This window comes from Pseudophryne corroboree (assembly GCF_028390025.1).
Source record: "Pseudophryne corroboree isolate aPseCor3 chromosome 3 unlocalized genomic scaffold, aPseCor3.hap2 SUPER_3_unloc_1, whole genome shotgun sequence".
In the NCBI taxonomy this organism is placed as follows: Eukaryota; Metazoa; Chordata; class Amphibia; order Anura; family Myobatrachidae; genus Pseudophryne; species Pseudophryne corroboree.
In genome coordinates, this window is record NW_026967493.1 from 1,923,074 (window position 1) to 1,945,052 (window position 21,979).

At 47.4% G+C, this 21,979-nt stretch overlaps 1 protein-coding gene across 1 annotated transcript in view; it reads left to right on the plus strand.

Annotated features, from left to right (window-relative positions):
- The window catches only part of LOC134983116 (zinc finger protein OZF-like), a 294,499-nt gene that overhangs the window by 18,044 nt on the left and 254,476 nt on the right, over positions 1 to 21,979 (plus strand). The window contains exon 5 of the mRNA XM_063948835.1: positions 18,425 to 18,623. Coding sequence (XP_063804905.1) covers positions 18,425 to 18,623 — 199 coding nt within the window. The remainder of the gene's footprint in view (positions 1 to 18,424; positions 18,624 to 21,979) is intronic.

The window sequence follows — 21,979 nt, forward strand, 5'->3', positions numbered from 1 at the left end:
TTATTCAAGCCTCTTTGTAGTTCCGAAGCCGGATGGCTCGGTCAGACCGATCCTAAACCTAAAAAATCTAAATCTCTACTTGAAACAGTTCAAGTTCAAGATGGAATCACTGAGGGCAGTGATTTCCAGTCTGGAGGAGGGGGATTACATGATGTCTGTAGACATAAAGGATGCTTATCTGCGTGTTCCCATTTATCCTCTTCACCAGCCTTATCTGAGATTTGCGGTTCAGGATTGCCATTACCAGTTCCAGACGTTACCTTTCGGTCTCTCCACGGCGCTGAGAGTATTCACCAAGGTGATGGCGGAGATGATGGGCCTCCGTCGTCAAAAGGGAGTCAATATAATTCCTTATCTGGACACTCTCCTGATAAAGGCGAGATCCAGGGAGCAGTTGCTACAGAACATCACACTCTCCTTGTCTATACTCCAACAACACGGTTGGATCATACATTTTCCAAAGTCACAGTTGGATCCGACGACAAGATTGTCTTTTTTCAAGATGATTCTGGACACACAAGTTCAGAGAGTTTTTCTTCCGGTGGAAAAGGCTCTGGAAATCCAGAAAATGGTAAAACAGATATTGAAACCATCAAGTGTGTCGATCCATCAGTGCATTCGGTTGTTGGGGAAAATGGTGACGGCCTACAAGGGCATACAGTTTGGCAGGTTCCATGCCAGAGTATTCCAGTGGGACCTGTTGGGATCCCACCTACACATGCACCGGAAGATAGTCCTGTTGTCAAAAGCCAGGATTTCGCTCCTGTGGTGACTACACAGTTCGCACCTACTAGAGGGACGCAGGTTCGGGATTCAGGACTGGGTCCTGGTAACCACAGATGCAAGTCTCCGAGGCTGGGGAGCTGTCACTCAGGGGGAAAGCTTCCAAGGAAAATGGTCAAGTCAGGAAGCCTGCCTTCACATAAACGTGCTGGAATTGAGAGCCATTTACAACGGCCTTCAACAAGCGGTACATCATCTTCAAGATCATCCCGTGCAGATCCAGTCGGACAATGTAACAGCAGTCGCGTACATAAACAAGCAGGGCGGAACGAAAAGCAGAGCGGCAATGGCAGGGGTGGCAAAGATCCTCCTCTGGGCATCTACAGGCTCTGTCGGCAATTTTCATTCCAGGAGTGGACAACTGGGAAGCAGACTTCCTCAACAGACACGACCTCCAGTCAGGAGAGTGGGGCCTCCACCAAGAAGTCTTCGCAGAGATGACAAGTCTTTGGGGGAGGTTCTCAAGTAGACATGATGGCATCTCATCTCAACAAGAAGCTTCAGAGAGATTGTTCCAGGTTGAGAGACCCTCAAGCAATAGCGGTGGATGCGCTAGTGACCCAGTGGGTATTCCGGTCAGTGTATGTCTTCCCTCCACTTCCGCTGATCCCAAAAGTTCTCAGGATCCTAAGAAGAACAAAGGTTCGAGCAATCTTCATTGCCCCGGACTGGTCAAAGGGGGCTTGGTACCCAGATCTTCAGGAGTTGCTCATAGAAGATCCTCGGCCTCTTCCTCTTCGCGAGGACCTGCTGCAGCAGGGGCCGTGCGTGTATCAGGACTTGCCGCAGGTACCTTTGATGGCATGGCTGTTGAGCGCCGGATCCTAGCCCGAAAGGGTATTCCGAAAGAAGTAATTCCCACACTTATTCAGGCCAGGAAAGGAGTAACGTTGAAACATTACCACCGTATTTGGAGAAAATATGTGTCTTGGTGTGAATCCAAGAAGGTTCCTACGGAAGAGTTTCACTTGGGACGTTTTCTCCATTTTCTGCAGGCTGGTGTGGAGGCGGGCCTCCGATTGGGGTCAATTAAGGGCCAGATTTCGGCCTTGTCTGTGTTCTTCCAAAGACAATTGGCCTCTCTTCCAGAGGTTCAGACCTTCGTGAAGGGGGTTCTGCACATCCAGCCTCCTTTTGTGCCTCCAGTGGCACCATGGGACCTTAATGTGGTGTTGCGGTTCCTTCAGTCGGAGTGGTTTGAGCCTCTACGAGAGATGGAGTTGAGGTTTCTCACTTGGAAAGTGGTGATGCTTTTGGCATTGGCATACGCACGGCGGGTGTCTGAATTGGGGGCCTTGTCTCACAAAAGCCCTTACCTGATCTTCCATGAAGATAGGGCAGAGTTAAGAACTCGTCAGCAATTTCTGCCTAAGGTGGTTTCTTCTTTTCATATAAACCAACCTATTGTGGTGCCAGTAGTTACTGACACATTCACTGAATCAAAGTCTCTAGATGTGGTTAGAGCTTTGAAGATTTATGTCGCTAGAACAGCTCGAATTTGGAAAACAGAGTCTTTGTTTGTCCTATATGCTCCCAACAAGATTGGGTGTCCTGCTTACAAGCAGACTATTGCGTATTGGATCAGTGGTACGATTCGGCAAGCTCATACTACGGCTGGTTTGCCGTTACCGACGTCGGTGAAGGCCCATTCCACTAGGAAGATGGGCTCATCCTGGGCTGCTGTCCGGGTAGTCTCGGCATTACAACTTTGCCGAGCAGCTACTTAGTCGGGGTCAAACACATTTGCTAAATTCTACAAGTTTGACACCTTGGCCGATGAAGACCTAAAGTTCGGTCAATCGGTGCTGCAGGGTCATCCGCACTCTCCCGCCCATACTGGAGCTTTGGTATAAACCCCATGGTCATGAAGTGGACCCCAGCATCCTCTATGAGAAAACAGGATTTTAATACCTACTGGTAAATCCTTTTCTCCTGGTCCGTAGAGGATGCTGGGCACCCGTCCCAGTGCGTACTTTACCTGCAGTTTGGTTCATTAGAGTTACACATGTTTTGTTTTATATTAGTTTCAGCTTGTTGCTGTAATTGGTTCATGCCTGTTGGCGTGTGTTATGTTGAATGCCATGTTGTGCGGCATGGTTGAGGTGTGAGCTGGTATGTATCTCACCACTAGTATTAAAAGTAAATCCTTTCCTCGAAATGTCTGTCTCCCTGGGCACAGTCAAATGGTGCAATATATGTTTAATATAAAAGTGCTGCAGGTTTGGGGGCGTTCTATAATGTTCAGAGCTGTTAATTAAGCGCTGGGTTATGAGCTGGCAAACTCTGCCTGTGTCTCTCTGACATGTTTGGTACACGTGTGTCGGCATGTCTGAAGCGGAGTGCTTCCCACAAATGGCTGTGGGAGTAACCCTGTCGGCACTGCCGACTCCTGATGGTACTTGGTACATGTGTGTCAACATTTAGGTGGATAAATGTTTTTCCCAAGTGAAAACTGTATTAGGGACACAGACGCGGGTGGGTGGCCCTGTCGGCTCCACCAATATATGACTGGGTAAAAAATTGCATGATAGTAAGGTTGAATAAATCGGTGTAAAAGATACAGGAAAGTCTGTGGATGTCTTGTTCAATTTCCCTCAGACCCCTCGGGGTCGCAAACAGGTTATTTTGCCCAGTTACTACTCCCTTATACCGACATAGATGCTAATTCCTGTGTCGACCATAATGCTTCCTGATGAGATCCCCCCCCCCAAAAAAAACCCAGAGCATTTAGTACATGATTAGTACATAATAAGGACGTATTAACGTCACTGTGGACCCTGTTGCTCCGCACAAAGGGGTCTATGTGTGTGTATGTGTGTGTGTGTGTGTGTGTGTGTGTGTGCTGGATGTGAACCTGATGTGATTTTGTCTGTCTTGAAAAAGGCTCAGATGGAGCCGAAACGTCGACATCTTTGCTGTCATGCTGTTGTCCATCTCTATGTGAGATACACCTGTGAGATATAATAAATTCTCTGTCATCAAGTAAGTGATGAGTGCCTGTACTCTTTCTGGATATATTTTGGACTACTTGAGAGCCCTTTACGGAGCACCGCCCATGTTGTAAACTGCAGCAGTGAGTGTGGATTCATTGGATATATATATATATATATATATATATATATATATATGGAAAGGGTGTAGACCTAATAATGCGCTTTGTGAAAGCTCCAAACCTAAATGACGTACTCCCTGTTAGATAGAGTACAGAAAAGGGATACCGATACAAAATGTCAAAAGGGAGCTGAAAATGTTGTGTACATACAATATCCTTCCAGATTATGACCGCAAAGTGATAAAAACAATAGATTTTATTCACATATTCACTAAGTACATTATACTTTTAGTGAACAGAGATTATCACATAAAAATCCAATGGTAAATATAATAAAAATGCAGTTTACAATGTTGTTGAAGACATGATATAGACAGTATATCCCATCAAGTAGTATATTATATAGGATGTCTGATGTTTTCACAAGAAACCATACCCGACGCGTTTCGTCCCAAGGACTTCATCAGGGGTTCATGTCAATCAAAGTAGGGGCCAAAAACCGATTTTTACGGTATAATTAGTCCCACAAACAATTTCAAAAAGGATTTAAAATCAAATGATCACGCTGAATGTATCAGTATTCACCATGGGTCCAGCCCTCATAAGAGTGCAAACTGTAAGATTATGCTGTTGTGGTCCCTATTTGTTATAACCACATTTACAATGTTCCAGCTTTGAATAGTGGCAGGCTCTCCTGAACAGCAGTGCTGTTCAGGAGAGCCTGCCACTATTCAAAGCTGGAACATTGTAAATATAATGTACTTAGTGAATATGTGAATAAAATCTATTGTTTTTATCACTTTGCGGTCATAATCTGGAAGGATATTGTATGTACACAACATTTTCAGCTCCCTTTTGACATTTTGTATCGATATATATATATATATATATATATATATATATATGGAAAACAAAAGGTGAGAATAGGCGCCTCCTAGTGTAATATTATATATATAATGTGACCATCACCCTTGATATCACCCTGTAGAGTGGAACTGTACCGTGTATGGTGGAATTCCAACCACCTTTAAAATAGCATACGGTCACAATCTGAGCGACGTCACCAATGATATCCTGTTAGTATTCCTCCATCTGCAGGTCAAACTTGCTAGGGTTCATCCAGCTGGTCACAAGAGGGCTTGCTATACAGCAGCAGATAGCCGTTATTTCAGTCTTGCCCCAGCTGTTCAAGCCTTTTCCAGCAGCCACATACTGGGCTACCTCTCTCCCTCTCCCCGCAGCGATCCTTTCCTCTAGCCAGAACAAACACACTTTCTGGGCGTCTGCTGGAAAAGGCTTGAACAGCTGGGGCAAGACTGAAATAACGGCTATCTGCTGCTGTATAGCAAGCCCTCTTGTGACCAGCTGGATGAACCCTAGCAAGTTTGACCTGCAGATGGAGGAATACTAACAGGATATCATTGGTGACGTCGCTCAGATTGTGACCTTATGCTATTTTAAAGGTGGTTGGAATTCCACCATACACGGTACAGTTCCACTCTACAGGGTGATATCAAGGGTGATGGTCACATTATATATATAATATTACACTAGGAGGCGCCTATTCTCACCTTTTGTTTTCCAGATTTACCATTGGTGGGCTTGAACAGCTAACCACTGGAGAAAAGGGCTGCCACCCCACGAAATATAACATTGGGGGAGTGTATTTTAGATATAAGAAACTGACCATAGAGAAAAGGAGAGGTCGTTTTTAAGAAGGGCTTAGCGCCATTTACCACCATCAACCTTTTGCATATATATATATATATATATATATATATATATATATATATATATATATATATATATAATATATATAATATATTGCTGAAGTAACGTTCTTAATTCTCATGTGCTAAATGCTCTGTTCGTAAAGGTCTGGGTCAGCCCTGACAAGATGATTTCAAATCCTCAAAAGGATTCCATTGTTTATTCTTTTCCCGTTGCGGATAGAATAAAGTGGGTGTCACTCCCTGTTCTACACGGGGCCCTGTCACAAAGCCAGCGGATCATATGTAGGAAGCTTCGTTATGTTCTAGTTATGTGTCCACGCGTACGTCAGTTAGACCTGGCCTTTACATGCGCATGGGGAGTAGTACTATTCAAAAATGGTCGGTTGCCTGGTCATCCGTTATAGATACCCGGGGGAGAGATGGGATACTCCTTATGTTGGGTCGTATCAAGGACGCTGCAGCATGCTTTTATTGTGACTGCAAGGGATTGAGGACTCTTGGGTTTGCGGGCCGATTCCATGGCGGTTTCGGCTAGGAGGGTGTTGTGGATTCACCAATGGAATGCTGAGCTGACTCCGAGAAGATATGGAGTCTCTTCCCGATGAAGGTGAAGCCCGGTTCGGTGGCGACCTACTTAATTTGATCTCGGCAGATGCCGCTGGTAAGTCTACCTTCTGGGCCTATGTCCCCTCACAACGGATAATGACGCATCATTGTCGGATGCAGTCATGTCAGCCCAATAGATACAGATTCCCCCTTCTTTCTTTGCAGGTAGAGGAAGGAGAATAGAGAAGAGGTCAGCAGCCTCTTCAAGGTCACAGGAGCAGAAATCATCCTCTGTTTCTGCCAGATCCACCCCATGACGCTGGGACTCTCTTGCGGGAGCCCACACCGGTGAGGTCACCTCTAAAACTTTTCAATCGGTCCTGGAACGAACTTGGACCCGTGGGTTTTACGAATAGTGTCCCAAGGGTGCATACTGGAGTTTCCAGGCGTTTTCCCTCACCAATTATTAATTTTTACCGATTCTCCTCCGGACGGGGAGGGAGTATGCGACACAACAGAAGAGTTGTGTCAGGATCAGGTCAATAGGAAGAAGGCTGTTATTCAAGCCTCTTCGTGCTCCCGAAGCCAAACAGCTAGTTCAGACCAATACTAATTCTGACATCCCTTAATTTCTATTTAAAGAAATTCAAATCCAAGATGGAATCTCTCAGGGTAGTAAGATCCAATCTAAAAAAGAATAAAGGAGGTCTACTTACATTTTCCTCCGCATTAGATTTACCTGAGGTTGCTACTCAGGATGGTCATTACCAATTTCACCAGAGTGATGGCGGTAATGATGGTTCTCCTTCTCTAGTACGGAGTCACGTTTATCCCGTACGGGGACAATCTCTTGATAAATCAAGAAACCAGTTGGTGCAAAACGTTGCACTCTCCCTGACAGTTCTTCAACAACAGGGTTGGCTCCTGAACTTGCCAGAATCACTGATGGTCCATTGACGCGGTTGTCGGTTATGGGAATAATACTAGATACTACAGAGAGTTTTTCTTCCAGTGGAAAAGGCTCTGGAGATCCAGAGTCTGGTTAGACAAATTCCGAGACCAGCTGGTGTGTCAATCCGTCAATACATTAGAAAAGATGATTGCGGCCTACAAGGCCATTCAGTTGGCAGGTTCCTTGCCAAGGTGTTTCTAGTGGGTCCTATTGGACGAGGGGTCCGGTTCCCACCTACACATGCACTGAAAGATAATCCTGTTGTCAAAAGCCAGGATTTCGCTCTTGTGGTGGCTCCACACCTCGCACTTACTAGAGGGACGTAGGTTTGGGATTCAGGACGGGGTCCTGGTAACCACGGTTGCAAGTCTCTGAGGCTGGGGAGCTGTCACTCAAGGGAAAAGCTTCCAAGAAAAATGCTAAAGTCGGGAAGCCTGCTTTCACATGAATATGCTGGAATTGAGAGCCATTTACGACGGCCTACAACAAGCGGTATATCTTCTTCAAGATCACCCCGTGCAGATCCAGTTGGATAAGGGAACAGCAAGACGGAATAAAAAGCAGAGCGGAAATGGCAGCGGTGACAAAGATCCTCCTCTGGGCAAAAAAATAAAAATATGTAGGGGCTCTGTTGGGAACTTTCATTCCGGTGGACAACTGGGAAGAATGCTTCCTTAGCAGACATGATCTCCGTCCGGGAGAGTGAGACTTCCACCAAGAAGTCTTTGCAGAGGTTACAAGTCTTTGGGGAGTTGCTCCAGTAGACAGGATGACTTCTCGTCTCAACGAGAAGCTTCAGAATAAATTGTTCCAGCTCGAGAAACCCTCAGCCAATAGCAGTAGTTGTTCTGGTAACCCAGTGACTATTCAGGTCAGTATATTCCTCCCACTTCCACTGAAGATGAACAAGGGTTCGGGCAATTGTCTCTGCCCCAGACTGGCCAAGGAGGGCTTGGTGCTCAGTTCTTCAGGAGTCGCTCATTAAAAGATCCTGGGCCTTGTCCTGTTCGCGAGGACCTACTACGGTAGGTACCGGGTGTGTACCTAGACTTGCTGCGAATACATTTGACGGCATGACTGTTGAGCGCCGAATCCTACCCCGAAAGGGTATTCCCAAGGAAGTCATCCCCACGCTTATTCAGGCCAGGAAAGGAGTAACGTCTAAACATTACCACCGCTTTTGGAGAAAATATGCGTCTTGGTATGAATCCAAGACAGTTTCAACTGAAGTGTTTAAGTTAGGGCGTTTTCTCCATTTCCTACAGGCTGGGGGAAATGCAGACTGCAGTTGGACTCCATTGTGGTCCAGTTTTCAGCATTGGAAATTTTATTTTTGAAACTATTAGCTTCCCTTCCGGAAGTTCAGTGTGAGTGAAGGACGTGTTTCACGTCCAACCTTCATTGTGCCTCCAGTGGCACCTTGGGATCATAATGTGGTGTTGCAGTTCCTTCAATCACATTAGTTTGAACCTTTCCTGAAGGTGGAGTTGAAATTCCTCACTTGAAAAGTGGTCATCCTATTGGCCTTGGCATCTGCAAGACGGATGTCGTAGTTAACAGTTTTGTCTCACAAGAACCCTTATTTGATCTTCCTGGAAGATAGAGCTGAATTGAGGACACGTCAGCAATTTGTACCGAAGGTGGTTTCCACTGTCCATTTCAAACAACCTATTGTGGTGCCGGTGGCTACTGACGCTTTCGCTCAGTCAAAAGCTCTGGATGTGGTCAGAGCGTTGAAGATTTATGTCGCCAGAACAGCTCAGATTAGGAAGACAGAGGCTCTGTTTGTCCTGTATGCTCCCAACAAGGTTGGGTGTACTGCTTCCAAGCAGATCATTGCATGCTTGATCCGGAACACCATTCAATACGCTCATTCCATGGCTGGATTGCTGTTACCGGTATCGGTGAAAGCCCATTCTACTAGGAAGATGGGCTCATCCTGGGCGGTTGTCCGGGAAGCCTCGGCATGGCAACTTTGCCGAGCAGCTACTTGGTCGGGGTCAAACACATTTTGCAAAGTTCTACAAGTTTGACACCGTGGCCGTTGAAGACCTTAAGTTGGTCAATCGGTGCTGCAGAGTCATCCGCACTCTCCCGCCTGTTCTAGAGCTTTGGTATAGACCCCATGGTTCTTGAAGTGACCCCAGCATCCTCTAGGACGTATGAGAAAATAGGATTTTAATACCTACCGGTAAATCCTTTTCTCTTAGTCCGTAGAGGATGCTGGGCGGCCGTACTGTATCTGCAGTACTGTATCTGCAGTTATTGGTTGTGGTTACACACAGGTTGTGTTTTGGTTTTGTCAGTGCTGGAAATTCTTCATGCCGTGGGCTTGTGTTCTATTGAATGCCACGTTCTGCGGCATACTTGAGGTGTGAGCTGGTAAGATGCTCACCGTGGTTTAACAATAAATCCTTTCCTTGAAATGTCCGTCTCCCTGGGCACAGTTTCCTTAAACTGGGGTCTGGAGTAGAGGCATAGAGGGAGAAGCCAGGTCACACCATTTGAAAGTCTTAAAGTGCCCATGTCTCCTGCAGATCCCGTCTATACCCCATGGTTCTTGAAGTGATCCCAGCATCCTCTACGGACTAAGAGAAAAAGATTTACCGGTAGGTATTAAAATCCTATTTTTTCACCTCGGTTTAATCTGACTGTATGCAAATGTCATTATAGTGTTTTTCTCTTACGTCCTAGAGGATACTGGGGTCCACTTTAGTACTATGGGTTATAGACAGGTCCACTAGGAGCCTTGGGCACTTTAAGAAATCAATAGTGTGCGCTGGCTCCTCCCTCTATGCCGCTCCTACTAGACTCAGTTTAGAAAATGTGCCTGGAGGAGCCGGTCATGCTTAGGGGAGCTCCTGAAGAGTTTTCTTCATTTATTTTCTGTTTGTTATTTTAAGACCGTGCTGTTTGGCATCAGACTGCCTGCTTCATGGGACTTAGGGGGGAGAACGGCCCAACTTCCTGAAGAGTTAATTGTCCCGTTTCTCTGCTGACAGGACACTGAGCTCCTGGGGGAGTCATTTGCAAGCTCCACGACGGCGAGCGTACCCTCCCGCAGCACGCCGCCACCCCTAACAGAGCCAGAAGATAGAAGAGTGGTGAGTACAGCGTCGGCGTCCCGGTTAGCGGGTCGCCAGCGGCTCAAGGGTAGGAGCGCAGCTCTGAGTGCAAGCTGCGCTCCAGGGGGCTCAGCGGTTGACCGAGAGTAACCTCACCGCTGACCTCAAAGTTCCCACCATTGGTTACAATGGAGTGCATAGGTTCTACATTGTAACACTGCCGTGTGCCGCCTGTCATACAGTACAGGAGCACACAGCCAATCAGGAGGGTGCCACAACGTGGCGCTCCCTGATTGGCTGATGAAACCTTCTTGGACTTAAGTCAGAGGGGGTTTCTGGCATTCGGGGAAAGGGGTCCCATGTGAAAACATGGGGCCCCTTTCAGTTCGAGGTCGGGTATCCGTTTTTTTATTTTAACAAGTACCAGGATTACAAATGGATTCCTCGAGGAGCCTTCTACCATGGATTTGGTGAGTATAATTTTTTCAACAGGTACACCATGGATTCTACTGGAGAAGAGGACCGACCTGCGTGGGTACATAGGTAAGTATGTGTATATGGTGGTGTGCATGTATGTATTAAAGTTATACTTTCAAGGTGTGTGTGTTTTGTCTTTATTGTGGTAATTTTTTAGTAGTAGTACTACAGGTACCAGCGGGCCCGTTTTTCCTCCGCATGCTGGTACTTGTGGTTCTCCAAGTACCAGCTTGCGGGGGAGGCTTGCTGGGCCTTGTAGTACTGCTACTAAAACAATATCAATCAATTTTCACAAAGGCTATCAGCCCCCCATCCGCAGCCCTTGGATGGGGGGGGACAGCCTCAGGCTTCACCCCTGGCCCTTGGGTGGCTGGGGGGGGGGGGGGGGGAATCCCCAGGGTACCCCGGCCAGGGGTGACTAGTTGGGTATTTAATGCCACGGCCGCAGGGCACTGTATAAAAGTGACCCCCGGCTGTGGCATTATCTGTCCAGATAGTGGAGCCCTGTGCTGGTTTCAAAAATACGGGGGACCCCTACGCTTTTTGTCCCCCATATTTTTGGAACCAGGACCAGGCGCAGAGCCCGGTGCTGGTTGATTAAATATGGGGGAACCCCTGTCAATTTTTTCCCCATATTTTTTCAACCAGGACCGGCTCAAAGAGCCCGAGGCTGGTTATGCTTAGGAGGGGGGACCCCACGCAATTTTTTTTAATTTTTTTATCTATTTTTAAAAATAAAAAAAATGCACAATGAACCCCAGCACGGATCTCACAGATCCGGCCGTGATTCATTGTGTTAAAGTCGGCAGTGTTTTGCGATTCACTCCCGTAAAACACTGAAAAAAAATACGAATGACATCGACATCGGAACAAACGAAAATGCAGAATACGACAGCTTAGTAAATTAGTTGTAACAAATTCAAAAAGTTGCAGTTTTACACTTTCGATGTCATTCGTGATTAATCTCCCACCAAATCGGGAGAATTACGAATGTTAGTAAATATACCCCCTGGTCGACACGGGGCCCTGTCACAAAGGATCGTATACAGGAAGCTAAGTGATATTTTATTTCTATGCTTTTGGCTTATTTGCATTACGTGCACATGAGGGAGTGATTATATTTGGAAAGTCATCCAATAGAATTACCTTAAAAAGAGAGGGGATGTTCATTATGTTGGTTCTTCTCTATAACATTGCGGCAGGCTGCCATGCGTATACAGGAGTGGCCGGGGGAATGCTGAGGCTGACTCCGAGAGATGCTGGAGTTTCTTCCTGGGACGGAGTACAACTGTTGGGAATGCCTCAGTTCAGTCAATCTCGGCGGATACTGCTGGTAATTCTAACTTCGTGGGTTAGTCTCCTTCACAACGGTTGGTGACGCATTCTTTGGTGGGATGCAGTCATTTTAACCGGTTCGATACCGTTCTTTTTTCCTTTTCTGTGCAAACAGTGGAAGGTGAAAAGGTAAGAGTTCTGCAGCCTTGTTAGGTTCGCAGAAGCAGATGTTGTTTTCTGTTTCTACCACATCCACCGCAGGTCGCTGAGTCTATCTGGCCGGAGCCCACTCCGGTGGGAACTCGTCTACTACTTTTCAGTCAGTCCGGGATTAGATTAGAACATGTGAGTTAATTATAGAATCAAAAGGAGGACATTCCTGGAGTTACAGATGATTCCCCTCACTGTTTTTTCTAATAGATCTTGCCGTTTCCCCTCTGGAAGGGGAGGTGTACGCGACGCCATACCAGAGGTGCGTCAGGTTCAGGGCTTTGTCCTGCTGTCCCTGTTTAAAAAAACAAACAAAAAAAAAACTAAGAGGTTTAAATGCGTTTTTCTCTGCATTCAGATTACCTGGGTGGATATCCAGGATTGTCTTTGCCATTTCACTGGAATGATGGCAGTGGGATAGTATTCTTTCAATAGTAAGAGCCATTGTTGTTCTGTACTGGGACACTCTCCTGATTAAGGTGAGGTCAAGACACAAGTGGTACAAATCGTTGTTTTCTCTCTGACTGTTCTTCAACACAGAGAATGGCTGTTATTCCCAACGACGCAGGCGTCGGAGGTGGGTTTCAGAGTAGATACGGAACGGTTGAAGTTCTGTGTGTTCCTGTGGAAAGAGGTCTGAGGATCCGGAGTCAGATCAGATTTGCAGTGACAATCCATCAATATGTTCCGTTGATGAAGAAGATCGGTGCGGCCTCAGAGGCCTTTTCGGTGAGCAGGTCAGATGCCAGAGTGGTTTTCACGGGGCCAGTTGGAAACGCGGTCCGGGTCTCACCTGCGCATGCACCGGAATATAATCCTAATGGCCAGGTTTTCACTCCTGTGGTGTCAGCTCAGTTCTTACCTCCTAGAGGGACGAAGGTTCGGAATCCAGAATGAGATCTTGGTGTCCATGCATGCAGATCTCCGAGACTGGGGAGCAGTCCGTGCAAGGGAAGTATTTCCAGAGGAAAAGGTCAAGCTGGGAAGCTTGTCTGCAATAAGCTTTCTTGAATTAAGAGCTATAATAAACATATGCTTTGTGATCTGCCCGTGTTAATTCTGTCGGACGACTTGACAGCAGTGGTGTAAGTAAGCCGCTAGGGCAGAACAAGGAGCAAAGCGGCAATGGCAGATGCTGAAAAAGTTTTCTGCTGGGTGGAAAGACTGGTAACCGCTATATTAACAGTCTTCGTTCCGGATGTGAACGACGGAGAAATAGATTCCTCTGCAGACGCGATCTCCATTCGGGATAGATACGGTCGTCATCGAGAAGTTTTCACTGAAGCGACAAGTCTTGGAGGAGTGCCTCAATTGGACATGTTGGCGTCTCGCCTCAATGAGAGATCTCAGAGATATTGTTCCAGGTCAGAGGACACTCAAGCTATAGCAGTGGACGTCCTCCGGACACCTTGGGTGTTTTCAGTTGGTCTATGTGTCCCCTCCGTTTTCACTCTTCTGAGGGTGATAAACGTAAGAAGAACAAAGGTTCAGGTGATCCTCATTGTTCTGGTCTAAACGAGGAGGGTTTGGTATCCAGTTCCTCAGGATTTACTCATAGAAGATCCCTGGCCTCTTCCTCTACGCGAGGAACGGTTACAACAAGATCCGGGAGTGTATCAAAACTTACCGCAGCTGCGTTTGACGGTGTGGCGGTTGAACACCATATCCTAACCAGAATGGATATTCCCGGTGAAGTCGTTTCCACGCTTCTTAGGGCTAGAAAAGAAGTAATGGCAAAGCCTTTTAAATTTTCTTTCAAGAAAGAATTGGCAACCTTTCTGGAAGTTCAGACCTTTGTGGGAGGAGTACTGCACATCCAACCTCCATTTGTACCCCCATTGGCACCGTGGGCCCTTGACCTGGTATTGCGTTTTCTTGTGTCAAGATGTTTGGAACCTTTATGAAAGGTTGTGTTAAAATTTCTCTCATGCTTTTGGCTTTGGCGTCCGCAAGGTTGATGTTAGAAGTTGCGGCTGGGTCTCACAAGAGCCCCTGTTTGATCTTCCAGGTGGATAGAGCGGAATTGAGAACTCGGATAATAATTCTGCCAAAAAGTGGTTTTGGTGTTTCACAGAAACCTGCCTATTTGATGCCTGTGGTTGCTTAAGCATTGGCTGATTCAAGGTCTCTCGATGTAGCCAGGGCTTTGGATATTTATGTCGCCAATTTGGCTCAGATTGGGGAAACAGAGGCTCTGTTTGTCCAGTATGCCCCAGCGTGATTGGGGCGCCTGCGTCTCTGCAGTCTGTTACACGCTGGATCTGTGATACGATTCGGCGTGCTAGTTCTACGGCTGGATTGCAGTTACCGAAGTGGGTGGTGACCCATTCTACTAGGTAGATGGGCTATTCTTGGGCGGATGCCCGAGGAGTCTCGCCGGTTCAACTTTGCTGAGCGGATACTTGGTCGGGTTCAAACACCTTGGCTAAGATGTACAAGTTTGATACCCTGGCTGATGGGGACCTCATGGTTGCTCAATCGGTGCTACAGAGTCGTCCGCACTCTCCCGCCCAGTCTGGAGCTTTGGTATAAACCCCATGGTCCTTACGGAGTCCCCAGCATCCTCTAGGACAAATGAGAAAATAAGATTTTAATACCTACCGGTAAATCCTTTTTCTCTTTAAAATCCTATTTTTACCTGTCCCAGGCGCAGCCTCCTTAAAAGACACAGCTGACCGCAAGATTGAAACTCTCAAATCCCTGTACACAGCTGCGGGGGTGGCCCAGAGACCCACTATTGCTTGTTCATGGATCAGTAGGGCCATTGCAAAATGGTCAGGTAACCTAATTGATGATTTGGATTCTCTACACAGGGGAGAGATCGTTTTGCTCCTGCAACATATACAGGACTCTGCGAATTTTATGGTGGAAGCCATGAATGAAATAGGCCTGCTCAACGCAGAGGCTTATGGATATGCCAGTGAACTGCGGACGCAGATTCCAGGAAAGGCGTGAACAGCCTACCTTTCACAGGTGAGGTCTTGTTTGGAGATATCCAAGGCAACTGCGGGTGAGTCTGCATATCTTCCTTTCGCAGCACCCAGCTGGGAAGTCATCCTCCGTTCCAACTAAATCCAGTGGTTCCTCTACAGCCTTAAGAGGCGCTAGAGGTAAACCCAGAAAACCGGCATCTGCAGGTTCACAGAAACAGACCTCTGGTTCTGCTTACTCTAAGCCTTCTGCATGACGGTGGACCACACTACCTGGAAGACTGGCAGGTGGGAACCCGATTGATATGGGAAACTTCACGCCAGGATCCCTGAGTCAAAGATCTTATCAGCCAAGGATACAGACTGGGGTTTCAGAAACTCCCACCTCACAGATTCTTTGAATCTGGATTAACAGCTTCTCCAGAAGCTAATATGACTTTACAGGCAGCAGTTCAAAAACTGGTACTGACTCAGGTCATTGTTCCAGTTCCAGTTCAACTGCAAAACAAGGGTTGTTATTCAAACCTGTTTGTGGTACCGAAAACCTCAAGTCACTGAACCAGTACTTACGGGTGTTCAAATTCAAGATTGAGTCTCTGAGAGCGGTGATCTCTGGTCTGGAAGAAGGAGAATTCCTGGTGTATCTGGATATCAAGCATGCGAACCTTCATATTCCAATTTAGCCGCCTCATCAGGTTTCTCTAAAGTTTGCACTACAGGATTGTCACTACCAGTTCCAGGCCCTGCCATTTGGCCTCTCCACGAACCTTCATATTCCAATTTAGCCGCCTCATCAGGTTTCTCTAAAGTTTGCACTACAGGATTGTCACTACCAGTTCCAGGCCCTGCCATTTGGCCTCTCCACGGCACCGAGGGTGTTCACCAAAGGAATGGCAGAGAGATGAGGTTTCTCCTCTGCAAGCAAGGAGTGAACATAATACTTTACCTGGACGACCTGCTGATAAAAGCACCATCCAGGGAGAGGTTGTTGGACAGCATTGCCCTCTCAACACGAATACTCCAGGACCACGGGTGGATTCTGAACCTACCAAAATCCCACCTGGAACCAACACGGAGGCTTCCGTTCCTGGGGATGATACTGGATACGGAGGAACAGAAGGTATTACTTCCGTTGGAAAAGGTATTGGTAATCCAGTCGATGGTTCGGGATGTTCTAAAACCAGCCCGGATATCTGTGCATCTATGCATTCGCCTTCTGGGGAAGACGGTAACCTCTTACGAGGCTCTGCAGTACGGAAGGTTTCATGCAAGGCTCTTCCAGCTGGATCTGTTGAACAAATGGTCCGGATCGCATCTTCACATGCACCAGAGGATACGTCTGTCGCCAAAAGCCATGATTTCTCTTCTGTGGTGGCTTCAGACTTCTCGCCTGACCGAGAGTCAAAGGTTCAGGATTCAAAGTTGGATTCTGCTAACCACAGACACAAGCCTCAGAGGTTGGGGAGCAGTCATCCAAGGGAAACAGTTCCAAGGAAAATGGTCAAGTCAGGAAACCATTCTTCAAACCAACATTCTGGAACTAAGGGCCATATACGACACCCTTCTACTAGCATCGCATCTTCTTCAAAATCACGCCATTCAGTTTCAGTCGGACAATGTAACGGCAGAAAGGTACATAAACCATCAGGACGGAACGAAGAGCAGAGCAGCAATGTCAGAGGTAACTAGAATTCTCCTCTGGGCAGAAAGAGACACGGTGGCGCTGTCGGCGATCTTCATTCCAGAAGTAGACAACTAGGAAGCGGACTTCCTCAGCAGTCACGACCTCCACCTGGGAGAGTGGGGCCTTCACCCGCAGGTGTTTGAGTCCTTAACACGTCGGTGGGGAATTCCACAAATAGCCATGATGGCCTTTCATCTCAACAAGAAACTAAAGCAGTATTGTTCCAGGTCAAGGGACCCACAAGCAGTGGCGGTGAATGCTCTGGTGACTCCATGGGTCTACCAATTGATTTACGTGTTTTCACCTCTCCCACTGATCCCAAGACTTCTCAAAGAATAAAAAGGGGAAAAGGTTCAAGCAATTTTCATTGCTCCGGATTGGCTAAGAAGGGCCTGGTACGTGAATCTACTGGAGATGCTCCTAGAGGACCCGTGGCTGCTACCTCTTCGAGAGGATCTTCTATAACAGGGGCCGTTCGTCTATCAAGACTTACCACGGCTACGTTTGATGGAATGGAAGTTGAGCGTCAGATTTTAGACTGGAAAGGCATTCCGAACAAGGTCATTCCGACCCTGATCCAAGTCAGGAAAAGAGTAACGTCTAAACATTACCACCGTATTTGGAAAATATGTCTCGTAGTGTGAAAACAGGAAATTTCCTGCTGTGGAATTTCAACTGGGACGTTTTTCTCCTTTTTCTGCAGTCGGCTGTGGATGTGGGCCTACGTTTGGGCTCCTTGAAGGTCCAGATTTCGGCCTTATCCATTTTCTGCCTGAAACATTTGCCTTCCCTCCCTGAGGTTCAGACGTTCTTGGAGTGGGTTCTGCACATCCAACCGACCTTTGTGCCTCCCACGGCACCTTGGGATCTGAACGTGGTGTTGCAGTTCCTACAATTGGAATGGTTTGAGCCTTTACAGGAGGTTGACGTTAAGTGTCTTACGTGGAAGACTGTTTCACTATTGGCCTTAGCTTCTGCACGGCGTGTGTCCGAACTAGGGGTGTTGTCTCACAAAAGCCCCTATTTAGTTTTTCATGAAGATAGAGCTGAACTCAGCAATTTCTTCCTGAGGTGGTGTCTGCGTTTCATATCAACCAACCAATTGTGGTTCGATACTTTGGCTCTGAGGACGAAGTTCGATATTTTGGCCTCTGAGGACCTGCAGTTTGGTCAGTCAATTCTGCAGAAACCTCAGCACTCTCCCACCCGGTTTGGGTACATCCCCATGGTACTAATGTGGACCCCAGTATCCTCTAGGACGTAAGAGAAAATAGGATTTTAATTACCTACCGGTAAATCCTTTTCTCGTAGTCCGTAGAGGATATGGGGCGCCCGCCCAGTGCTTCGTGTGTCCTGCATTGTTACTTCGTTAAGTAATGTTGTTGGTTCAGCTGTTGCTGTTCCTGTTCAGTTTTGGTTAGCATGGCTTTCCTCTCGTTTTTGTGTGCTGGTTCGAATCTCTCCACTGTTCTGTTACATCCTTCCTCTGGATAGGTCTGTCTCCTTGGGCACAGTTTCTAGACTGAGTCTGGTCGGAGGGGCATAGATGGAGGAGCTAGTGCACACTATTCATTTTTTAAAGTGCCCAAGGCTCCTAGTGGACCAGTCTATACCCCATGGTACTAATGTGGACCCCAGTATCCTCTACGGACTACGAGAAAAGGATTTACCGGTAGGTAATTAAAATCCTAATTTCTTTTGTTTTTGTTTTTTTTAGGTAGACCTTCTGTCTGATATTAAAACGGAAGACATAGAAGGAGAAGAAGTAACTGATATAAAAGAAGAAGATACAGAGGGAGAAGAAGAGACGTATGTGACTGATATAAAGGAAGAAGATATAAAGAGAGAAGAAGAGACGTATGTGAGGGGTGATCAGCAGTGTAAGGAGGAGGAGATCCCTACAAATATCGGCACAGGTGAGTAATAAACACAGATTACAGAAAAGAGTCACATATTCTCCTTGCTTAGTCACTACAGAAATCCCTTATACTACACCCTCCTCTGTCAGTACAAACTAATGAGGATTATGTATTTTCTCAGTAAGGGAGTCAAGAGCCTTATTATACTCCTGCTCTCCCCCTCACATCATGTCACTGTGTGTTACCAGCCCTGAGACCTGACCAGTCTCCTCCCCACACTCTCTGGCGTATCTCATACATCAGGAGCCATCAGCCCCTATTATACTCCTGCTCTCCCCCTCACATCATGTCACTGTGTGTTACCAGCCCAGAGATCTGACCAGTCTCCTCCTCACATTTTTTGGTGTATCTCATACATCAGGAACCATCAGCCCTTATTATTCTCCTGCTCTCCCCCTCGCATCATGTCACTGTGTGTTACCAGCCCAGAGATCTGACCAATCTCCTCCCCATACTCTCTGGTGTATCTCATACATCAGGAGTCATCAGCCCCTATTATTCTCCTGCTCTCCCCCTCACATCATGTCACTTTGTGTTACCAGCCCAGAGATCTGACCAGTCTCCTCCCCACACTCTCTGGTGTATCTCATACATCAGGAGCCATCAGCCTCTATTATACTCCTGCTCTTCCCCTCACATCATGTCACTTTGTGTTACCAGCCCAGAGATCTGACCAGTCTCCTCCCCACACTCTCTCTGGTGTATCTCATACATCAGGAGCCATCAGCCCCTATTATACTCCTGCTCTCCCCCTCACATCATGTCACTGTGTGTTACCAGCCCAGAGACCTGACCAGTCTCCTCCCCACACTCTCTGGTGTATCTCATACATCAGGAGCCACCAGCCCCTATTATACTCCTGCTCTCCCCCTCACATCATGTCACTGTGTGTCACCAGCCCAGAGATCTGACCAGTCTCCTCCTCACACTCTTTGGTGTATCTCATACATCAGGAACCATCAGCCCTTATTATTCTCCTGCTCTCCCCCTCGCATCATGTCACTGTGTGTTACCAGCCCAGAGATCTGACCAATCTCCTCCCCATACTCTCTGGTGTATCTCATACATCAGGAGTCATCAGCCCCTATTATACTCCTGCTCTCCCCCTCACATCATGTCACTTTGTGTTACCAGCCCAGAGATCTGACCAGTCTCCTCCCCACACTCTCCTGTGTATCTCATACATCAGGAGCCATCAGCCCCTATTATACTCCTGCTCTTCCCCTCACATCATGTCACTGTGTGTTACCAGCCCAGAGATCTGACCAGTCTCCTCCCCACACTCTCTCTGGTGTATCTCATACATCAGGAGCCATCAGCCCCTATTATACTCCTGCTCTCCTACTCACATCATGTCACTGTGTGTTACCAGCCCAGAGACCTGACCAGTCTCCTCCCCACACTCTCTGGTGTATCTCATACATCAGGAGCCATCAGCCCCTATTATACTCCTGCTCTCCCCCTCACATCATGTCACTGTGTGTCACCAGCACAGAGATCTGACCAGTCTCCTCTCCACACCAGGAGCCATAAGCCCCTATAAGGGAGTCAAGAGCCCTATTATACTCCTGCTCTCCCCCTCACATCATGTCACTGTGTGGTACCTATGTTTTCTCCTGCAGGGTCCACAGTAGTCTCCACAGGATATACTTTGGGATATGAGGTAGCGTCAGCACCAACGATCAAAAGCTTTCAGCCTCCCAGAATGCAACAGGCCAGTCTCCTATATCCCCACCTCCTGGCTCAGGCAATTCAGTTTTTCTCTAACGTCCTAGTGGATGCTGGGGACTCCGTCAGGACCATGGGGAATAGCGGCTCCGCAGGAGACGGCACAAAAGCAAGCTTTTAGGATCACATGGTGTGTACTGGCTCCTCCCCCTATGACCCTCCTCCAAGCTTCAGTTAGGTTTTTGTGCCCGTCCGAGCAGGGTGCAATCTAGGTGGCTCTCTTAAAGAGTTGCTTAGAAAAAGTTTTTAGGTTCTTTATTTTCAGTGAGTCCTGCTGGCAACAGGCTCACTGCATCGAGGGACTTAGGGGAGAGAATTTCAACTCACCTGCGTGCAGGATGGATTGGATTCTTAGGCTACTGGACACCATTAGCTCCAGAGGGAGTCGGAACACAGGTCTCGCCCTGGGGTTCGTCCCGGAGCCGCGCCGCCGACCCCCCTTGCAGATGCTGAAAATTGAAGAGGTCCGGAACCAGGCGGCAGAAGACTTTCAGTCTTCCTCAGGTAGCGCACAGCACTGCAGCTGTGCGCCATTGTCTGTCAGCACACTTCACACAGCGGTCACGGAGGGTGCAGGGCGCGGGGGGGGGCGCCCTGGCAGCAATGTAGAATACCTGTATGGCGAAAAATACATCACATATAGCCCTTGAGGCTATATGGATGTATTTAACCCCTGCCAGATATCACAATCTCCGGAGAAGAAGCCCGCCGAAAAGGGGGCGGGGCCTATTCTCCTCAGCACACAGCGCCATTTTCCCTCACAGAAAGGCTGAGGGGAAGGCTCCCATGCTCTCCCCTGCACTGCACTACAGAAACAGGGTTAAAACAGAGAGGGGGGGCACTGATTTGGCGATATAAATATATATTAAATGCTATAAGGGAGGAACACTTATATAAAGGTTGTCCCTGTATAATTATAGCATTTTGGTGTGTGCTGGCAAACTCTCCCTCTGTCTCCCCAAAGGGCTAGTGGGTCCTGTCCTCTATCAGAGCATTCCCTATGTGTGTGCTGTATGTCGGTACGTGTGTGTCGACATGTATGAGGAAAATGTTGGTGAGGAGGCGGAGCAAATTGCCTGTAATGGTGATGTCACTCTCTAGGGAGTCGACACCGGAATGGATGGCTTACTTATGGAAGTACGTGATCATGTCAACACGCTGCAAGCCGGTTGACGACATGAGACGGCCGGCAAACAAATTAGTACCTGTCCAGGCGTCTCAGACACCGTCAGGGGCTTGTAAAAACGCCCATTTACCTCAGTCGGTCGACAGACCCAGACAGGGACACTGAGTCAGTGTCGACGGTGAAGAAACAAACGTATTTCCCTTTAGGGCCACACGTTAAGGGCAATGAAGGAGGTGTTACATATTTCTGATACTCCAAGTACCACAAAAAAGGGTATTATGTGTGAGGTGAAAAAACTACCTGTAGTTTTTCCTGAATCAGATAAATTAAATGAAGTGTGTGATGATGCGTGGGTTTTCCCCGATAGAAAATTATTGGCGGTATACCCTTTCCCGCCAGAAGTTAAGGCGCGTTGGGAAACACCCCTCAGGGTGGATAAGGCGCTCACACGCTTATCAGAACAAGTGGCGGTACCATCTACAGATAGGGCCGTACTTAA